Source organism: Xiphophorus hellerii, chromosome 4 (assembly GCF_003331165.1).
Source record: "Xiphophorus hellerii strain 12219 chromosome 4, Xiphophorus_hellerii-4.1, whole genome shotgun sequence".
In the NCBI taxonomy this organism is placed as follows: domain Eukaryota; kingdom Metazoa; phylum Chordata; class Actinopteri; order Cyprinodontiformes; family Poeciliidae; genus Xiphophorus; species Xiphophorus hellerii.
In genome coordinates this window covers 11,360,087-11,381,496 of record NC_045675.1, presented here as the reverse complement: position 1 = coordinate 11,381,496, position 21,410 = coordinate 11,360,087, and the positions used below count along the sequence as shown (strand labels likewise).

Below are 21,410 nucleotides of genomic sequence, written 5' to 3'. Positions count from 1 at the left end.
TTAAATACTTTTTTAAAGCTATATGTAATAAATTCAATAGATCTGAGTATGTTATTTTTAATAACCGTTGTTTTTCTTATGTTGTAATTGATCTTACTGTACAGTCTCATTTATAAATATATAAATGTTGGACAATAAATGATGTGTCTGTCCTATTCTACTCTAATAAAATAAAATTTCTTTTTTTTTTCTGAAATTCTGAAATCAGCTTTAATTTTGGAAATACTGACTTTGAGTGAGGCTATTACCATTATCCAGTTATCTAGTATTTATTCATAACATCAAAAATAAAACAGTATTTGGTTTGGCTATTCTATGTAACAAAACTACTTTCATTAAAAAAACAAAAACAAAAAAAACAGTCAGTTCCTAAGTTTAAAACAGACGTTCAAATGACTAAACATATTGCATGTAAAGGTTTTAAATTAAACATGTTAATGACATATAACATAAGTGGCGTGGGTCATTGGACGCTATGAAGCATTTACGGTAGTTGTTTTACAAGTTTTTCCTACGAGCCCTGAACGCCTCTTCGGAACAGAGCTGTCGTTGCCAGGACAACAAGTAAACTGTCTGTGTGGCAATGGCTGATCTTCTAAAGTTTAAACAACGAGTAGAGGAATTAAAAAGTGAATACTACAACAGAAACAGGTTCGTGATATGTATTTTCATATGTCTATATTACTTAGATTGTACATGTGCTTGTCGCAGAACTTTAAGCTTTTGGCAATAACGATTTAGCTTAACTGACATGAACTTTTTTGTTATCGAAATTTAGTGTCACGTTAACAGCAATGACATTAGGTTTTGAGACAATCTCACCGTCTTAATTTTAGAAACTGTGTCGTAGCGATTGATTATTGTCTATAGAGTTTTTTTTGTTTTTTTTTTTGCCGGATGCAGGAAAACCGATAGCACTTGTTTGTTTGTTTGTTTGTTTCTTGGTCACATAATTAACGAAGAGGAACGTACAAATTAAAGGGTACATTGTGATTTCCTAAAATATGGTTTAGTATGTTGTTGGTTTTTGGCTGTTTGAGATATCTAACAAAAATAGATTTCGTGAAATGTTCAATTTAGTTGTGAACACGCTACGCTTTTAATTTAAAAAACACTTTTTTAGTCGTTGTCGTTTCCATCACTCGCCACAAATGTAACTTTAGGGATTTGTTTTGACTAAAATATCAGCTTGTATTGAGTATGAGTGTATCCAACACCAACTCCAAAATAGATTTGCACATGTGAACAGGTCTATTAAAAGTGATCTACATTGTCGGTTCCACATCAATCGTTTTCATCACTTAATGTTGTGTGATGGAAAACATGTTTTGATAGAAATGACAATACCAGTCAAATGTATTTTGTTTGCCTTATAATCACTTACCACATATTAGCAGAAACAGTTTCACAAAACTTTTATCAATTATTTAATATTGTAATAAGAGTGACAATCTTAAGTGATTTTTAGACTCTAAAAGATTCAGTCACAAAGAAACAAATGATGTTGCGTCCCAGTTTTGGCAGCTAAATGCACTGTGTAGTATCATAAAGTTTAAAGAGAGCATCTAAATTAAAAAAGGTGGTTATTTGTTTAGAAGCACACAGCAGGTATTTTAAAAATGTTGATATATATTAAGGTAAATTCTAAAACCTTTTTAGTAATTTGAGCTTTACTTTAAAATTTAGTGGGTTATTTTCATAATACAGGTAGGCTCAAAATATGTCGTATTTATCATAGATTTAAATTTAAAGTAAACTTTTAATTTGACTGACATTGTACTGGAAGTAATTTTTACAATTTACTTCCAGTAGTAAAGTAAATTGTACTACATTGAAATCATAACACATTTTGATGTACAATTCATAATAACAGACACCAATAATGCTTTGGAGGCCTGGGAATCATGCAGTCATGGTTACAATTAATTTATTGAATTGTAACACTCACATTGGTGAGGAGTAGAAACAATGACTGAAGGATTTTAGTGAGACATTTTTATCCAAACAGTGGGAAATATCTTTAAAATAAATAGTTTTACATGCATTTCAATTTATGTGTTTTAAACACATTTTGTTGTGGTGTGGTGTGATTCTTTCCTGAATGTTGGACTGAAATGCCACAAATTATATGTTTAAATAACTTCATTACATTTCCTATCAAAACCTGATTTTAATTATAGCAGAAAAGAAAACTTACATATTTCTAAAAATGTGTTTGATGGAGAATCAAAGGAAAATAGTTGTGAGCAGTTGGAATGTTTAATAGTATTTAATCATTAGGAAGAGTACACATTTAGTTCATCTGCATCTGTTTCTTTCTTACTGTGAATAGCATCTGCTTGGGGTACGCATTACATTATTTATGCAGAGCCACTGTTACATAATCTAACTCTAGAACTTACAATGGTTTTATTCTGGGCCTTTGTGCTTTAGGGAAACCGAGGTGAACAGAAAAAAGGAGACCCAGGCTGCCATCCGAATTCAGAGCTGGTTCCGAGCTTGCAGGGTGCGGACATGCATCAGGTAGTTCTGCAGATCTTGCATGTTATGAATGTTTGATCTAAATACAACTAAATTAAGCTAAAGCTGTTGTATTTGAAATAATAATTTTAAAAAATCAAATACACAAACGCACAGCAGCAGAAAGAGCCTTGATTGTCTTTTTTTCTTTCTCTCTGAAGGCTGTAAAATATTGAGGCACAGCTTTAAGAGTTGAGTTCAAGGGAAACCCTGATATTAGCTCACTCACATAATTATCCCGCTTCTAGAGCTGTGCAAATGGCCTCAAGGAATAAATGTAGCCCGTTTAACACACAGAGAAATATCTCTGCCTTCATGCTTCCTCCGATGCTGTGACCCTAGCACCATTCTGCAGGGTCAGCAGACAAACTTCCAGAGAGTAGGTTAATTCAGATTACTTTAGTTAATTGATCAATGCGTTAAGTGGATAATTAGCAACAATTTTAGCTGCCTAAGTGCAACTCCGGGGTTGTGCTATCCCCACTATAAGCATTGATTTTCTGGGCATATAAATGGCCTTTTGGAAATTGATGGCCTCGTTGGAGGCAGAGAATCGCAGTGGACTTGCATTTAGAGTATGTTTGAAGATGAATACAAATGTGCACCACTGACTAAAGGGGGTGAAAGGCTCATCTGGCGTGATTGAAAAGCCTGGAAGCGCAGAGGCCTTCCATGTTCGTGTGTCTTTCTGAGTGCCTACTTGGGAGTATAATGTTTTCCTGACCTTTCCAGGCCTTTTGCTGGCTAATGACATTTGCACGTTATTCTTAAATAAAGGGAAATTTATTTCAGGGTATTTTTCAAAATTTGATCAACTGCATTGTTCCGGGTAGATCTGAATATTTACCTTTTTTTAATTAGAAGTTTCTGCTTAGGCTAGCTTTTTGTTTTAACTGAGATGAATAATTTCTGACTATAAACTAACCTGTTTGTGATTAAAGTAATAAAGCACAAGCATACATTCTTTTATTTTCATTATCTCAGAATAACATTCATTTCAAAGTTTTGCCTTTTCAGCCTCTACAAATATACCCATCTAGTTCTCTCCCTAATATGATCTTATTACAGACATCTGAACAAGAAAGCAATCATCATACAGAAGGCATGGCGCGGCTTTGCAGCAAGGGCACGTGTCAGACAAATGGTGAAGGTAAGTTGGAGCCCGGAATAGCAATAGATATATTGATTATGATATGATAGCATGCATTAGAATTCAATTGCCATATTTCTAAGTCTCTGCCTCTGACCTTAAGAAATATAATTCACTCGTTACACATGTGGGAATTAACACTTAGCAAATGTGATGAATTACGATAAGGAATTCCATTATATCATAATTTCTGGGATTCTTATAGAAGGAGTTTAGTGACAAATAGAAATGAGGGGAGAGTTGTGCACATGATGATTGTGTATGTGTGTGCTTTAATAAAACAAGGCCCCATTTTCAGCATATTGCCTCCAACTGCTTCTTAATTGAACAGATTGTTGATACCGGATCCAATACCCAGCGCTCTCACGTATAATTTTCCCCTGGATTGAGTTTTGTAAATGTATCACAACAAGCTATTTATCATGCCTGTAAATTGACTGTTTGCTAAAGCATAACTGCCAGTTGCCGTTTGGGAGGCGTTCAAGAATTGGAAAGGAGGGGGCTCGAAGGGGTGTTAAAATAAACAGTGAAGGATGTGTCACACACACATATGGGCTAAAATGAGGCTGTTTGGTCTCATTTAAAAACAGACGAGTGCTAATTTGAATCACTCAAAATTGCCACAGTGCACTGTTTTGAATTAGCCCAGAGATATTCCACACTTCACCTCCTCTTTTGGTCTCCGTCTGTCTTTCTCTGTCTCTGGGACCTTATCGTGTGTAATGTGACTTGTGCAAAGCTTCTTCACAAAACATCAAGCTGAATTTACAATCTCCTTTCAAGTCTTTGTGTTCTTCCCCCTTCCTGTCTATTCCTTCTTCTTCGTCGTTATTGAAAAAGACGTGTTGAAATATGAATCTCTTTTATGGCCGACTCTCTAGTTTGCTTCTGAAATGTGCCCCCAGTGGTCAGCTGGCACGTTCGGTCTGTGACGGCTTGTTGAGTGCGTTGCTGAGTATCCTCTGGCCCTTTGTTAGTCTCTTCTGTGGCAGGGCTGTCATTGATTATGAAATCCAGAGGAGAGCGTTTGGCCGTCATACATCTCCATTAGTGCGCTGCTTGACTACCATGGATTTTCTTGGCCCTTGTCTGTGTTAGTATATTAAGAGAGTACCGTCCTCCCCTTGATACAAAGGCCCACTAAACACTTTCTCTCTCCCCTTCTCATGCATCTCCCTCACCTTTTCTCATTGCTCTCTTATTTTTTGCTTTCTTTCCTTTTCCATTCCTACACCTCTTCCTCCACCCTCCCCCTTTACTGTGGCCCTATCTGTGCCGTCTCTGTGCAATGTATTATGTATAAAGAGCTCTTTATCTTTGATGCCTGCTGTGGACAGATCAGAGGGCCGGGAGACAAGATGTAACGGCATCTTTCCTTTGTGTTCACAGGCGGCATATTTTACCATGAAGATGAATTTCTACAACGACATGGCAGTCAGGGTAAATATCATGATAGTGTCTTGTATTAGCAAATTCAGTGTCTTGCTGTGGGGACACTCTGTTGCTTAGTATCCGCTGTGAATTGGAGTCCCATGAATAGCAATCTCTAACACTTATTACCAATTCTACTGCAAAACTGAAACTCTTTATTTTTACAATATCCTGCTATTTGAAACATTAACGTCAGTGCTGCGTTTTAGTTTATATGGGATTTATCATAAGAAGATTGATTAGACTTATGGGGAAATTTACATTAGAAAAAGAGAATAGAAATAATATCATTTTGTATTTCATTCACATATAGTGCAATAAAAAATTTATTTTCCCCCTTATCAATTGAGTCTTCTTCAGATTTATTTTTACCACACATGAATCCCAATCCCAGTGTTCTGAGGTCGACTTTCCCCTCATGTACCTCACACCCTGTGTTCCTGGTTTCGCTCTGTTTTTCCTGAGTTTCCGTAAGTTAGTTTACATGATTAAATTCTTCTACTTTATGATGATTTCTCTGCCTTCCTCAAATCATGACACCTTGAAGCATGTCTGAAAGTGGCAATCAGTCCTTTATGTCGCTGGGAATGAGGTTTGGCCCACTTTTCTTTGACTAATTGTTTAAATTCAGCCACTTTAGGTGGTTTAAACTCTTGTAACAACAAATCAATTATTGTCAAATATGTAAGGCTGCTCCCAAACCCCCTTTTTCTTAATAGCTTTGACTAAATAACTGAGGTTTTAAAAATATATATAACAAATGCAGATTTTAGCTTTTTTTTTTCATGGAATAATTGCATATAATTTTCACAACAAATGTCACTAAATGTCATTTTTATGTAGATACAGTTTTCTTATTAGGCTTTAAACTATATTCAAATATCAACATCACATATGAGAAAATGCAGCCATCACCTTTTAAAAAAAGTTTGATATTTTTCTGTTAGAACCCATATGTAGGAAATAGTTACTCCTTAAAGATTACATTAAATTTCTGTATTAGATATTTATCAAAAATTATAAGTTGTCTGGACTGAGGGCAAAAATTGCTCTTTTGATTTTAAAGGTTTCAGACTGTAAGTGTAACTTTAGTGTAAAGTTACATTTAGACCTGTCAAGACCAAGTATATATTTTTTATAAGTCAATATAGGGAGTTCATATAGATCATAGTTTGATTCTTAGAATTGTGTAGGCAAACTAATTCCCCTCCATTTTTATAGCACCACAACCTTTATTTTAACAAATGCTCTCTTTTTTTCCTGAGAGCAGTTCCTACATTTTAGGTCATAAATCACAGCAATGTAACCCTGACTGATGCTTGGCAGTTTTATGAACAGACACCTTTTGTTTTTACAGTTGTATATTCTTTATTTTTAGAGCAAAATCTCATTCCTCCTCCTCCATAAAACTGGTTGAAAATTGGAGAAACAGAAAGGGAAAAAAAATAGGTAAAGGAAAAAGAGTAATGGTCCAGATGGGCAAAGACAAAATATGTTTTTGAATGTGTTCATTTTGTTTGAAATGAAAACTCCTTGTACTCTTTACAACTATAGTAAATATATGTCATTATAGAAAAACATGCCCCAATATTAAAAGTTAGAGCCAATGTCAGCCTGTGAAGCAAAGCACATGCTTCTAAAGTTAAAGGAGAGGGGTCTTTATTAATTATTAAAGACATTTTATATCCCTATGATATTTCTTTAACTTCCAGATTTATGGTTCTGTGGTTAAAATGTAAGAAAACAGAGGATTTAATCCCCACATGAGCCCTGTAAAGTCAATTCTATGTTTAACTGTGTTTTAAGAGGTAGAGTTTCTACCACCCACAATTCCTTAAACGTATCTTGTGCCTTGTGATATTACAGATGTAGAGTTAAAAATTTTTTACAATTATAAAAACTTTTGAAGATGTATAATACAATACCAAACTTTTACATGTCTGGCATGTGTGACTGGCCACACCAAAGTTAGGAACAAGTCTCCCCAGGGGCATTTTGAGCTATTTACAAATTTTGAAAGTGTGGATTCTAAGTTTTCTAATGATGTCAAACACATAGAAATAAAAAAATTGAAGAAGATAAGACCATTTGAATGTTGGTAAGAAAAGAGCTCACAACATTTAAGTAGAGATGCACCCAAACCTGATCAGCTACCGGGGGGGGCGGCTCTTCATTTAATCCCACCGGCCAGCATTCACTGACAACAGGTATGACTAGAAAGGTGTGCAGCCAAAAGTGAGCTTTTAGAAGTTTTCTGCTTTTGTTCCATTTTTCAATAAGGCTATGAGCTTCTGTATTGTGAGAGAACAATGAAACATCTGTTATCTGCCATTCAAACACAGTATGTTATTCAGTCTTGAGCTTCCCCCAAAACTCCAAATGCCTCAGATTTACTCTGAAAACAAGCGAAATTCAAACACAAAATTTAGCATCTTAAAAGCTCTAAAACTGGTATTTACACATGGGAGGCTTCCTTCGTGATTATAATATATTTTGCAAAAGAAAAACAAATAAATAAATAAAAATCACTTTTGTTTCAGAAATTTATGTTTTTTTCACTTTGTGCTCTGGCGACTTGTTCCTATTTTTCTTGTGGTCTGTCACAAAGATAAAATGGCATTCTTAACGTTAATCATAAGACTTCAGACAAATGCCACCTTCTAAGATAAAAACCCCCCAATAATATTTATGTGTTTATATAAAACACAATTCAGTCAAAATGTAAAACTTTCTTATCAAAGGAAATTAGCACTTTTTCACTTATTCCTCTGTGTCTGTTTGGACACAGAGGAATAAAACAGGCCTCTTAGGATCACATTGTGATGTTTCCTTTAAATCAATGTTGACTTCATTCTTTTATTTCTAATCTCCCCTTGTTTTCATCACGTTGTGTTGAATAACAGAAGATAATGTATTAAGGCCATAATAGAAACTAGTGTTTACATGCTACACCTCGTATTTGTATTAGATTCAACAGCATTGATTTTACTAGTCAACAGAGGTCAGCAAAGAACTTGTGGTGCCAATTACTTTATTTAAAATTATCTATTGACTGGCAGATCAATGCTAATTCTCATTTTGCTCTTTGTTGTTTTCCCACAGCCTCCACTCCTCCTTCTCCTCTTCCTTCTCATAGCATAATTATTCTTTTACCTGCCATTGTTTTAATCTCCTAATTAGTCTGAAGGACATCCGCCCATTGCTTTAAAATGGTTGGTTAGTGTGTGTGTGGGTGGATGTGCCAGCTAATATGCAGCCTACTCTGTCGGTTGTAGGCTGAAATGGTTAAAAATATGGAGCCTGTTTGTCACTGTCTTGCAGGATAAAATGCTGCATGTGATTTATATGAAAACTATCACAGCACAAAATACATGAAAGTAATGGGACAGTCCTGACACTGCTCAGCAGATAATGTTTTGTAGAGAACTTACTGTCTTTTGTACGGGCCACAGTGTCTTAGTATTAGATTATTTCAAAAGACAAAAAAGTTTATTCTGTACTTTGTCATCTATTCTCTATTCTGTCATAATTCGTAGTGCAAAGTTTTGAGAAATTTCTCTGTAATTTCTACAGATTCAGAAAACATGGAGAGGATTCTACTACAGGAAGTACATGCATTACTTTTATGCTCGGAAAAGGTATCTGCAGCAAATTCTCATGAAGAATGAGCTTGTGAGGTAAGAAGAAAATTAAGCAGATTTTACTTTTTACTATATATATTATATACACAACCTACAGAAGATCACTTTTCTTGTATTCATAAAATGTACACAAGATGTATTGCCTTCCTTAGCTTGTGTAACTTTAATTAGCAATTACCTCCCTCCCCCCCAAAAAAAAGAAAAAGAAAAAGAAGAATTAGTGTACCATATTTACAAAATCTGTGCTTAATGCTTGTACCCACATGGTCCATAATATGACTGTCCTGCAGTGTTGGAAATACTTTTAAAACTCTAATTTCAAATGTGCATGACCTTATGAGGAATAATACAGTTGAATGCTGTAACTTAAAGACTAAAATATAGCTAAGTGGAAAGGAAAAGTGAAGAAATATGAGAAACCAAGACGTAGAAATAGAGTAGAAGGTAGAGGCTGAGAAATGATTTTTTTAAAGTGCTCAGGGCTAAGGGACAAAGAAGTGAACATGTGAAGAAATTAAAAATTAACCTCTGATTTGAACCGCAGCCTGTGCATTAATAAAACATGCTCTGCTTTAGGGCTTAGTACTAAAGAAACACCATCTTTTATTTTCAACAAAAAAAACTATCATGTTTAGCTAATAGCCACATTTTTTATGCTGCTAATTCATCTCAACAGAAAATATCTCTAGGCTTCTGCTAAAATTAAATGTAAATTTGTTACAATGCTTCTTGGATCACTGCCTTTCCTCCTCAGGACCCCACCTGCATTTCACCTTACATCCTTCCTCTTTAACCTTTTTTAGAAAGAGCTGGGACTATATTATTAAAGCTTATACTGTACTATACTATATTGCATTATAAAACATGGAGTTTATGAGAAGATTTAAATGTTCCATATTTGGTCTAGTGACTGCATTATAAATGTATGACATTCTGTTGTTTTTGTACAAGCGCAGACATAGACTCAGCTACACCCTTGATGTACTCAGGGTGTTAAATTCTCCTTTGCTTCAGATAATCACATGTTTATGCAGTGCGACTGAGGTCATGATCAATTAACACTGTTCCGTAATTCATTGAAAATATCCGCCCTGTGTTAGGTATTTAGTCCTTGAATCGCTCATGACCTGATCGCTTACCCCACAAAGTTCTGCTGCTTAATCCACCAACATGTTTTTTTCCTCTGTCTGTCCAGTTCACTGAACACGTTATTGAGTGCTGGATTAATGGTGTCCATTCAGCGAATGTTGTTGTAGCAGTAATACAGTAGTATGTCTCTTGCTAAACTGCTTTCTGTCCTTTCACACTCATAGTGTCTATTTCAGTCTCTTTCTCTAATGACAGATCACCCCAGCACAAAAAACCATCTGTGCCATTTCATTAGGTACAGCAACCAACTAATCCCTGCCACTTACACCATCCTCTTCGATACACGACTCCCTTCATCTCTAACTTTCGCTTCTCTCCTTGCTCCTCTCTATCTTAATCTATTTAGCTCTATATCTTCCCTCTCCCTGCCACAGGTTCACTGTGTCCATCTTCATTCATCCTTTCTCTCCTATTGCATACCCTAATGAAGTCAGGACCCTGGCGAAGTCCCCTCTCTGCCTCAGTTTTCCTTGATACCCCAACAATTTATCATTTTGTCAGGGTGACACTTAAAGTTCCCCGGCTTTATTAAGGGCATGCAGTGGGACGATGGGGCCAATTAGGAAAGCAGAACAACCATGCTTTGCATATTTACTAAATGTCCTGGTGTCGCCGTTGCCACCACTAACATGCCCTGTTGACTACGTGAATTATTCCTCTATCTTCTATAACAGCTGGGTAATTATTACTGCCAAAATCAGATAAATAATTATTGCTGTGATGCTGCAACACTGTAGTTAAACCTTTTAACTTATCCTTAAAAGTGCCAAATTGGAGGATTGAGAAGAATTTGTGGATTGCCACTGGGCTGAGCTGCACTATTTCTTTTCTATAAGCTATATTCCCCCCTTTTCTCTCCACACTTTCTTCTTCATGTCTTTCTTTAGTCAAGTTTTCTTCATTCCTCTCTCTCTCTTGTGTCCCTTCCAAGGACATTCATGAAAGGGGAGCTGCTATGGTGGAGATAGAGCAGGCCTGCCCTGCGATCACTCTCCACTTCTGTGCGCCTGCATTTCTTTTGCTGTTCTTTCTTTCTGATCCATTCTGGATACAGTTAAGTTCACTCTTTCAGTTTGATTGTATTTGTATATTCTCCCTCTCACTCTGTATTTGAGAGTAAAACTATAGGAAGAATAAGTAAGATACATTCAGAGTGTTCTTTTTTGCTTTAGCAATATTAAATGTGACATATTTATTTTAGCCATTGTTTGCCTCAGTACCCTGCTCATTTTAATTACTTTAACTGATTAGTTACTGTAATCAATCAGTAAGTTAAGCAGAAAAACTGTTACAGGTTGCTGAAAAATGCCACAAGTAGTGACACCAAATTTGTCTATAAAGTTGCATATACACTCTTTGCCAACTATTGAATCATTCAATTGGAGCAATTAAATCATCTAATCAGGCCAAGGCTTCATTAAATATTTAGAACCTAGCTTAGCTTCTCTCTTCTCTGTCTGGATGACTAAAAATGTGGCCTGCTGTCCCCTGGATCCTCACTCTCTGATATTCCATCAGTCCTTGAACCCCTGTTGTGAACCATAAAGTAAATTATTGATGAAATACTGAGAAAAGTAGCTCTCCAATATTACACATTTAAATATGTTAAAGGTCCAGGGCAGAAGTGTCAGCAAGGGTTTCCAGTTATTGGAAAATAGTTATACTATATTACCATGTGTGTTCAGCAGCTCAGCAGCAACAATTTGAAGTCAAAGTGCTCTACCTCATCTTCTGCGGCCTGGTCTGAGCAATGTTTGTGTCTTGCTAACTGTAATGTGTTATGAGTTCTTGACTGTAATTCATGTCAAACGCTAACTTGTCATTGGAAAAAAACTTTTAAGCAATGGCTTCCGCACAATTAGGCCTCAGATACACTACTGCATATTTAGGACAGATCCTTCCTCCATTTTTGAAAGAAAGTCTGTTCAATTAAAAAAAAGCTCTAATACCTCCCCTCAAAACAATGTTGCTAAAATCTCTTTTTTTTGTTTTTAACCAAAAACTGGAGGTCTAACTGGGGCAAAAATCCTCTTTATTGTCAAATATATAGGTTAGTGTGGACATGGCCTTTCAAGGGGACTTATTATATGAAGTGTCTTCCAGACCTTAGTGCCATTTAATAGATTGGGCTCTGTCTCTTTAAGAAGCTGCTACTCTTTCCGACACCCCGCCTTCAGGATGTCATCACAACAATGCTAATCCATGGGGCGTGCTGTGGTGGCACAGGGGGTTAGCACGCCCCACATTTGGAGGTCTCAGTCCTCGACGCGGACGTCGCTGGTTCGACTCCTAGTCTCAGCGATCTTTGCCGCATGTCCTCCCCCCTCTCCTTGCAAAAAATATGAGCCACAAGCGCCGCAAAAACTCTTCAGAGAAAAATATGGGAAAAAAAACAAACAAAAAAAAAAACAATGCTAATCCATTATGCTGTTTGCAACCGTTGATAGGAGTGTTGAACTGAGAAGTAGTTCACATGATAAGCTCAGCAGAATCACAGTTCCACCAGGTGTCTACTGCTGTGTAAATAGCTTCATTACAGCAAACTTTAAATTACCCCCGAATGGCCACCATGGTAGATCAAAGCAATAATCCAGGTATCGTTTTTGTGAGGGAATGGCATTATAACATGATATAAAGCCCCCAAAAAAGTGATTTTACATTTTGCCCCCACTTTTAAGTGTTCACTCGGACTCTAAATTCTCCAGATATTTATCTGGCATTTTCGGTAAATAAACTCATTCTACAAAACACAAAAAATCTAACATCATTGTACCAAAGATGCCAACAGACTCAGATGTTCTTCCTCTAAACCCTGATTAATCACAGCTTATTTTGCTTATTAAAAATATAATTTGCATCTGAACTTCATATCTAATAAAGGAGACAAACATATCTTCTTTAGGATTTACACTCCAGTCAAATGCACTACATTGAATTTTTTTAGTTTAAAGCTGATAGTAAGATTAATAGTTATATTCTTTAATCTTTTAATCATAGATTTAAATGTAGGAGCCCTAGTCATTGTTGATACATTTTTATGAATGAGAGATGACAGAAAAGTCAATGTGCATTTATATATTTTTCACATAATTTCCATTTAACTTATTCTAAAATACACACATTTCCAAACACACACAGGAAGAGGGCACGTGCCGAACAGGGCTAATGAGGGTTGTATGTTGTGGTGGCTGGTTGGGTCGACACAGATCGAGGTGCCTTCAGCCGTTACAAATCTGTTTGGCTTTTGTCCACTACACAGCAATTAATAACACTAGGACTGGGGGCAGGAAAACAAAGGTCACCTATTCAGCCAGACCAAGACAAACACACGTGCACGCAGACACAAATTTGTGTGTGCTTCCAAAGACCTTAAAAAAATTTGCATGTACACTAAACCACACTGGCAAATTTGTGACATATACACACAAAATATCACACACTTAAAACTGTTTTACCTACGCCCTCTCAAAACAGAAACATGCACACCTAATAATACAGGTTGTTGCTCTGTGAGGCATAAATATAAAGATATACAAACATACACCAGGTGGTTTGTGAATGAGATTCTTACAGTAAACACCAACTTTATATTTTACATTAACAGGTAATATTCCTGTTAGCTTGGTAGACAAATAGAGGCCAGCAACCTCAATATTTACACTTTTCATACAACCCCCCACACTATATTAAATAGCTATGCTTAATATTATAAACATACACATTCAGATTTGCTCCTTTCCTTATTACACACAAGCACACACTGAGCTCTGCATATTTCATTTATTTTGTAATTTAATCTGGTTCTCTGGAAGGAATGAGAATGCAAAGGCAATGGGACCGCATTGTAATTCCCTTTTAAATGTCAGCTGCCGCAGAATGTGTTAACCTCACATTACAGAAACACTTTGAATATCCGGATTCCGGTGTGGAGACTTGTAATTGAAAACAGAAGTTGGATAGGGGGAGAAACGGCAGAGAGGAATTAAAGAGAAAAAGAAGGGATCGGAAACGAAAAAAAAAAAGATGCAGGATTGTTGATGAGCTCTGGCTAAACTCTTATTGGTATTACACCAGCGGAAATAGATTGGTTTTACTCTTAGCTTTGTGGGCGTCTCTTCAAATTATCATGGCGTATGTGTTTTAGTAATTGTTTCCAATTCCCCTTTTAAGTTATTACCCCTTTGTAACAATAAGGCTGCGTGATTGTGGAATGAAATAGCTGTGTATGGGGTTTTAATGCATCCCATTTAGCCAGCTTCGCTAAACAGATGTCACAGACAGACCTGTCCTGGCTACTGTGATGAAATATATCCATCATCCTCCCACTTATACCCTCTCATGCTTTCAGTTTGCTTTTTTCTCTCTGCAGAGCCTCATTTCCTTGTTTTTCTCCCACTGCACCATTGCCTTTTCATGTCTGTCCCAGTGTGATTAGGCAGTTTTTTTTATTACTCTGAAGGACACTTCAGAGAATTGTCAGGCTGTGCTTATAATACATACTAACACCTGCACAAATGCTGTTTAATTGGGTTGACATTGTCTACAAATTACCTAAAACTCATGATGATGTCCTAACTTGTGAAAAAAAATTTTAACACTTAGAAATTTTGATATTAATTTAGAGAATTCATTCATTTACATTAACCGTGAAGGCAGTTGTTACAATTTTGAATGGCAATACCATTAGCAAACTGGATTTAAATTTTTTTTTAATCCTTTTTGACCACTCTTTATATTACCATTTGTTTATTACTTTGAATTTTACTCCCATTCTCTTAAAAAAATTAACTTAGTCAAAGAAGGAAAGAATGACTGTGGATTTATGTGGCTGTTTTTGCTTCATCTAGGAAAGAGTTGGATGAGATTGAGAAAGGACAGACAAGAGAGAAGGAATATCTAGAGGCTACAATAGAGCAGAAAACGAAAGCTTACCAAGCTTATCGATTGCACCACCTCATCAGCACAAAACAGGTTGGTATTTAGTAACAGAAAATAAATACAACTGTTTTGCTATGATGTAATAAACTTGCATTAACCAGACCAATATTTAGTGGAAAACTAATACTATCTTATGATTTCTACCTATTAACATTTATTTATCATTGTTTTCTCTTGGCAAACATGAGATAGTATTAACATTTTTCTATTATTACTCATATATTAGTCCCAATACACAGAGATTAATAATTTCATTCAATTTTCACATTTTCTTTACTCACAAAAATTGTATAACACTTGACGTAAATTTTTTTTGTCATATCTATGCAGTTTTATAAAAAATAAAGTCAGCAGTGTGCACATTATGTGTGCATTAGAATTGAAACTATATTTATGTTGCATTTATGTAAAGATGGCTGGAGTCTGCCGAACCCATTTTAAGTCTTTAAAAATTCCCAAATTTCTGCTTGAATTTGACAACAAACTTTTAACCGAGGCTGCAGTAGTAGATGAAGATGCATGTCACATTGAACACATATCACCAACGAATTTTATTTTTCTACTTAAAATAAAAGTGAATACAATGTTTCATTATGTTTCTCTGAAAAAAATCTAGGCAATAAGCATCCCTATTTACATATGCCTACACATATACCTGTACAGTTTATTGTGCGTGGACTGACAGAAACTGAGATAAGCACTCCAGACAGGGCGGTCATCTGGAGGCAGGCCACACAGAGAAATTTTTTTTTTTTTTTAAATTCCCTTTTTTTCCCATTTTGTCAACAGAAGAGGGCTGTGTGGAGTTAAGTTGAGTGTGCGCACATGAGTCCTCATGGCTCTTCTGATGTGCTGAGTGGAGTATTTTAGTTCTTCCCCTGGTACAGGTGCAGGCGTGTGCGTGTGTGTGTGTGGCATCCACAAATCTCTGTGACTCCCCACTGGGATCATAATGAAGACAAAGCACACTGGTCACTGTTGATTCAGCACCACTCCTCTCAATTTTTCTGTCTTCTTTTACCTTTTCATCTCATACTGTCATCTTCTGATTGGTTTCAAAAGGCTTATTATCAAAGACATGACTTTTGTACGTTGCTAGCTGGAATAATTTCAATTTGATTAGTCATTGATGTTTACCAACGTGTGTTTTCTTTTTCTTATCTGAATAAACTAGTGATTTTTTTAAACAAGCAATAAGGAAAGTATAGTAGAGTTTATCTTCTCTTCCTGTCCTCTGTCTTTTTAACTCAATATATATTTTTGTCTTCCTCTCTCTGCCTCTGCATATGGCAGGGGTATGTTTCCCATAGTCGCTCTGACCTTGTCAGCTGTGAATAGATGGCTCTCCACCACAGTTCATCCTTCCTCAGTTCTCGGACCCAAGCCCACACACACACAATGAACCCACACTCTCACACAGATACTCAGACACGGCTTACCAAAAGGCCCTAAGTCCCTCTGACAGAGACAGAGATGCAGTGTTCCCGGGGTCAACATCATTGTTCTTCTTGTGGCTGGCTTGGTACTTTTGGGGTTTTGTGTTTGTGCTTCTGTGTGTGTCTATGAGAAAGAGAGTGTGTTTGTGTTACCAACAAACTCTAAAGAACATAAGTTTGTCTCTGTACTAATATATTTAGACTTTCATGAACTGACATCATGTTGCTGCTGTCCAGTTGAGTGTGTGGGCATAGAAACAGTCCTTTGGATTAAAATTCCTGCCTTGCTGCTGATGACATTTCTGGAAACATTTTCTGATGAGTGCCAATTACCACCTCATGTTGTCTCAAAGTAATCTTTACTACACTGTACTAAGCTGTTTAATTAGCCGAGAACATTATTTGTATTTATAGTTTAGCAAAGTATTGTGTGAGGTAATGGATCAAAAGTGGCACTAGAATTACATTTCAGTGGGTTAAGTTAATGTAACATGTTTGATTTATTCCTTGTTTTTGCATTTACTGTTGTAAATATGTATTTATTGGAGCCTAGATCTATCTAGTAGGTATGAATTAAAACTAGATTCAGTCAGATAATTTGTCTTTTTTTTTCCTTATTAATTTAGTCATGTATTACACCAAAGTGTGGAGTCATATGAACTGCATGGTGGAGAAATGGGTTGTTGATTTGCCACAAGACAGTCCTGAGTTTGAATCTTGACAAGGACTTTCTGCCTGGAGTTGGCATATTTTCTTCTGTCCTCAGGTCTAAGTGTGTCTGTGTGTGAGTGTTGTGGGCTGTCCAGTGTGTGTCGGCCTGTAATAGACAAGTGACCTGTCCAGGGTCCAGAGATAGGGACCAGCTCCCAGCAGGTAGAAAGAACCATAAATGAAACAAATGTTTCTTTATCCCAAGATGGAGAACGTGGAATTCTCCTTCTATGACTGATTTCTACATATCTAAGGAGTATTATTGTGGAGTGGCCCATCGAATTAACCTCTTAAAAATAAAGCATTAGTTTTAATTTGGTGGCATTTTAAAGATAAGAATAGACTTGTTTTAAATTGACTAATTTCCTGTTATGGTTACAACTCATTGAATAGCTAGTTAAATCAAAAATTGTACTAGCAGTGAAATATTATAGAATTAACTAGTTTGTCAATGTTAAAAAAAATTGAGCGAGGTTTTGCTTGATGTAACAATTTCCCACTTCTGACTTTTTCCCTTCTCTCTCTGTTGTCTCAGTCTTAAAGTAGCTTAAATAGCAAAGAGTGTTATTAGCATATAGAGTAGATACAGAGTCGTCCGACTTGAAGCTTTGGTCTCTTAATTAACAGACAGGCAAAAGGACCACTGTGATTTGAATAATTATTACTGAGACTGTCGGTGGCTTATCTCTTCCAATTTTAGAAGCAATAAGACAAAGTTTTGTTTGTGTTTAAATACTTTTGCTGCACAGCTACAAAGATTTCAGTGTTTGTTAGACAGCTTGTGTAAATTTTCTTTCTGTTCTTCTATGCACTGTTGCTCTTGTTGTTCAATGAAGAAATGATGGATGGAAGGATGGAGAAAAGTTTTCCTAACGGAGCTAAGACTGAAATTGTAGCTGTTTATTTCACAATTACTGGACTTTGTTGGCACAGTCCAGACAAAGAATATGTCTCAAAAAACTACACGGAAATTCAGGGGCAACATGTAGTGACCAGTAGGAAAAAAATATATTTGTCATCCAGTGTTGCTGTTGAAAACTAGAACTGTGGAATTGTTAAGAGATCATGTGTCAACTCAAGTCTATCAGAGCCCAACCCTGATATTGTCACATACAAAAGAAGCTTTATGATGACATAATTTTCCAATGTCTAAAAACCATAGAAGCACCAAATATGAGGACCCAGGCTAAATTTAATGTAGGTAATTCAAAATATTTTTTGGTATTTATAAAAATGATTGCCGTTATTTTAATATAAGACATCTTTATTGTTTTGTGGCAATACCTTAAAATGTTAAATTATGTGACTTGATGAGCAGTAAAAACATTGTCAAAAGTAAGACTTACTTAAAATTTCCACATTAAAATAGTTAATATGGCCTAAATTTTAACATGTACAACTGTTACCACCGCAAAATAATTATTCCTGTAGCCTCCGTCTCTGGTTTTCTCTCTACTTCTCTTCAGTCGTGGGCTAAAATTTCTTTTTGTTTCTCTTCTTTTAGGTCCCTGGGGTATTTAACTCTCCTTACAGGCAGGCCCCTCATGAGATGGAGCTGCTGCTGAGGCAGGTCAGGTATCAGGTCCCCATCAGCATGGCCCACCGGGATACAGGTTGTCTCAGGGGCCTTTGTGACTCAACGGGACGTAGTTTCTCTGGGTCTCCTGAATCCCAAAGTACCATTTCCACCAAAACCTGGGACTTGAGGACCAGACTACCTTCTATTGCCGCCAAGAAGGGAAAGGCAAAAATAACCCAAACTGTCCATAACAGATGAGGCAGATAATGGATTAAAGCACACTATGAATGAGGTAAAAAAAAAAAAAAGAAAAAGAAAAAGTGCAATAGTAACATTCTTGTGTTCGAGTGATGACAAAATAAAAGACAATGTGACAGCAGCTTTAAAGCCTAGCTGGATCAGCGGCTCCTGGAAGAACACCTTTGCCTCGACACAGGGAGAAGAGTCAGCAATATCTGTTCTCCATGCGACTTATGCAAAAATTTTAAAACTATTATATTACACCTCACAGACAGGTGAGACTTCCATGAGCCACACTTTTTGTGATTTATAATGAATCATCTGATCTTTAATTTTTATGTGAACTAGTTCACTTTTAATCTGAGTAAACACATATTTAAACCATACCTTTTTAGTGTTTCTAAAAGGTATGGGTAGGACTTTTGAAATAATAAGAGTTTAAACTGGTAACTAGTGGAGGTAATCTCTTCAGTCACTGAAAGAGTTTGCAAAATATACAGCTATTAGGTCTTGAGCAATTATTCATAGCTACCCCTCTTCATAGCCCCTCTCTCTCAGGTAAATCGGGAAGCTTTCCAGCACAAAAGCGAACTTTCGTGTGAAAATGTTACTTTTGGTAAATATAAAGTTCTCATGTAATTTACTTAAGCTGACACATACAAATCAGAAGATAAGGCTAATACTGAATAGAGCACAAGTTCTTTAAACTATGCCAAACAAATGGTAAAGTTATTTACAACAGCTGCATTCAGACTCACCATACTCAGACTCACCACTCCCCAGAATGGTACTTGAGGGTAAATAATTTCTATTCTTCTAATAACTCTATGTCATTGTTTCATAGTTTTGAGAAGTGTTACATAACCAGTACTAATAAACTGCAAAGTACTTATTAAGCCATACAGAAGAAATTATACATTAAAATACTTTAGACAAATCTTGAGTTGATTTTCACTTGAGTATTCCCAGCATATTGGAATAATACGTCACAAACAAGCTAGTATTTAATATAATGACAGTAGTACAAGTGTAACATAATGATTAAATTTTTTTTTTATCAAATTACTTTATATATTCTTATAATATATGAAGTAATTTGATAAAAAAAATGTGAAACAATATGCAATAAACGAGGTGAAGTCAGACTTACTGGCTTATTAGTTGCGCCATTAAAGGATCATGACACCAAGATACATTTTGTGTACATAATCATAGGTGTTTGTCATCCACTCCCTATGTGTGCTTTGTTTGTTTGCATTAGAGTTTGTTCTCAGGGCAGGAAGTCCCTCTTTTCTTTCATTTGCACTCTCCCCTTTACCTCACACCCGCTATATCCCTGGTGTGATAACTATCTAGTGGTGATGGATAAGGTTGAGGTGCTGGCTGTGGAAGTGGTCAGGCCAGGCCACTGATCCCATAGCGATAAGAGCAAGGACAGGGTCCCTGTCCCTTCCTCTGTCTCACCCCCTCATGCTCCCTCCTTCTCTTTTTCAAAACAAAAAAACAACTGAAGGTCATCTTTTAAAAGGCAAAAACTACTTAAGTTAGCCTTTTTTGCAAAAGGTTTATCCATCACCATCAGAAAAATCACAAACAGTCAATTAATGGGACTTACTGTTAAGTACATGCTCACTGTTGGTAACTGAAACAAATGAAAAAGTATGTTTTGTCATCACCACATCATAAAAATCACCACACATTAAAAACAATGTTTGACATGAAAATGATCCATCCTTTTTCTATCCATTCAAGTTTGTTTCTTTAAACCTAGGCATAATAAATCTGCTCTTATACAAATATACACATGAAATGTAATCATAATTGTTCCTCAATGACAAAATGAGGTAATAGACAAACCCCTTTCATAGGTACAAAACTGAAATTTGTGTTAGAAAAACGGCTTCAGACTGGGTTCATATTGAGCCATATTCCATTCTCTCAGTACTTAAGTTCAAACTCTTGAGTTTTAATTAGTAATTGTGAGTGTGAGTGTCTTCGCTGAAAACACTTGACTATAAAGTCATTACCACTCACAAGCTAATCTACTGAGCTGTCTGTGTGTAAGTGTGAAGTGCTGTTATTAACCCTCTGTTTGATCTGTCTCACACAATAATTTCCCTGACTACACAATTAAAGACCACACATTTTTTGCCACTCCAAGCCCTTACAATCTTTTTTTCCTACAATTAAATGACAAAGAACAGCTATCATCTGTTATTGTTACTAATTCTTCCTTGATTTATTTTAATATCCATAATGTGAAGACAAGTTGGAAGGCATATCTTGTCACTTGTTTTCCAAATAAGCAAGAAATATTTTTAATCAGAAGGACTCAGTCTTCAGTTATTAAACTATACATTTGGTTATGTTTTATCCTAGATCCAGATGTAAAGCCGACTTATAAAGTGTCCACAGATACAGCTTTTAACCCAGGGTGATAACAGGCAGGTTTATAAAGTTACCTGGATTCTGTCATAAAGACACAATCTCCCCCGCCCCAAAGAAAAGATAAAAAACACAGAAGCAGTAGAGCTGAAACCTTCAACTTGTGTTGTACAAATTTGTCAAAAGTGACAGCAATTTAATAAATCATCGCTCTCCATCACACGCATATGCACACCCACCCACACAAGAGCACACGATTCACAGCTTGCCCTCTACTGCCCGATCTACAT

The 21,410-nt window shown here is 36.2% G+C and overlaps 1 protein-coding gene across 1 annotated transcript; it reads left to right on the top strand.

Moving 5' to 3' along the window:
- The first annotated feature begins 534 nt into the window (after positions 1-534).
- spata17 (spermatogenesis associated 17) lies at positions 535-18,824 on the top strand. Its single transcript, XM_032559949.1, has 7 exons — positions 535-651; positions 2,434-2,523; positions 3,589-3,670; positions 5,060-5,110; positions 8,675-8,778; positions 14,739-14,862; positions 18,481-18,824. The coding sequence occupies exons 1-7, from the start codon at positions 584-586 to the stop codon at positions 18,751-18,753; spliced, it is 792 nt and encodes a 263-aa protein (XP_032415840.1). The 5' UTR covers positions 535-583; the 3' UTR covers positions 18,754-18,824.
- The last annotated feature ends 2,586 nt before the right edge of the window (positions 18,825-21,410 follow it).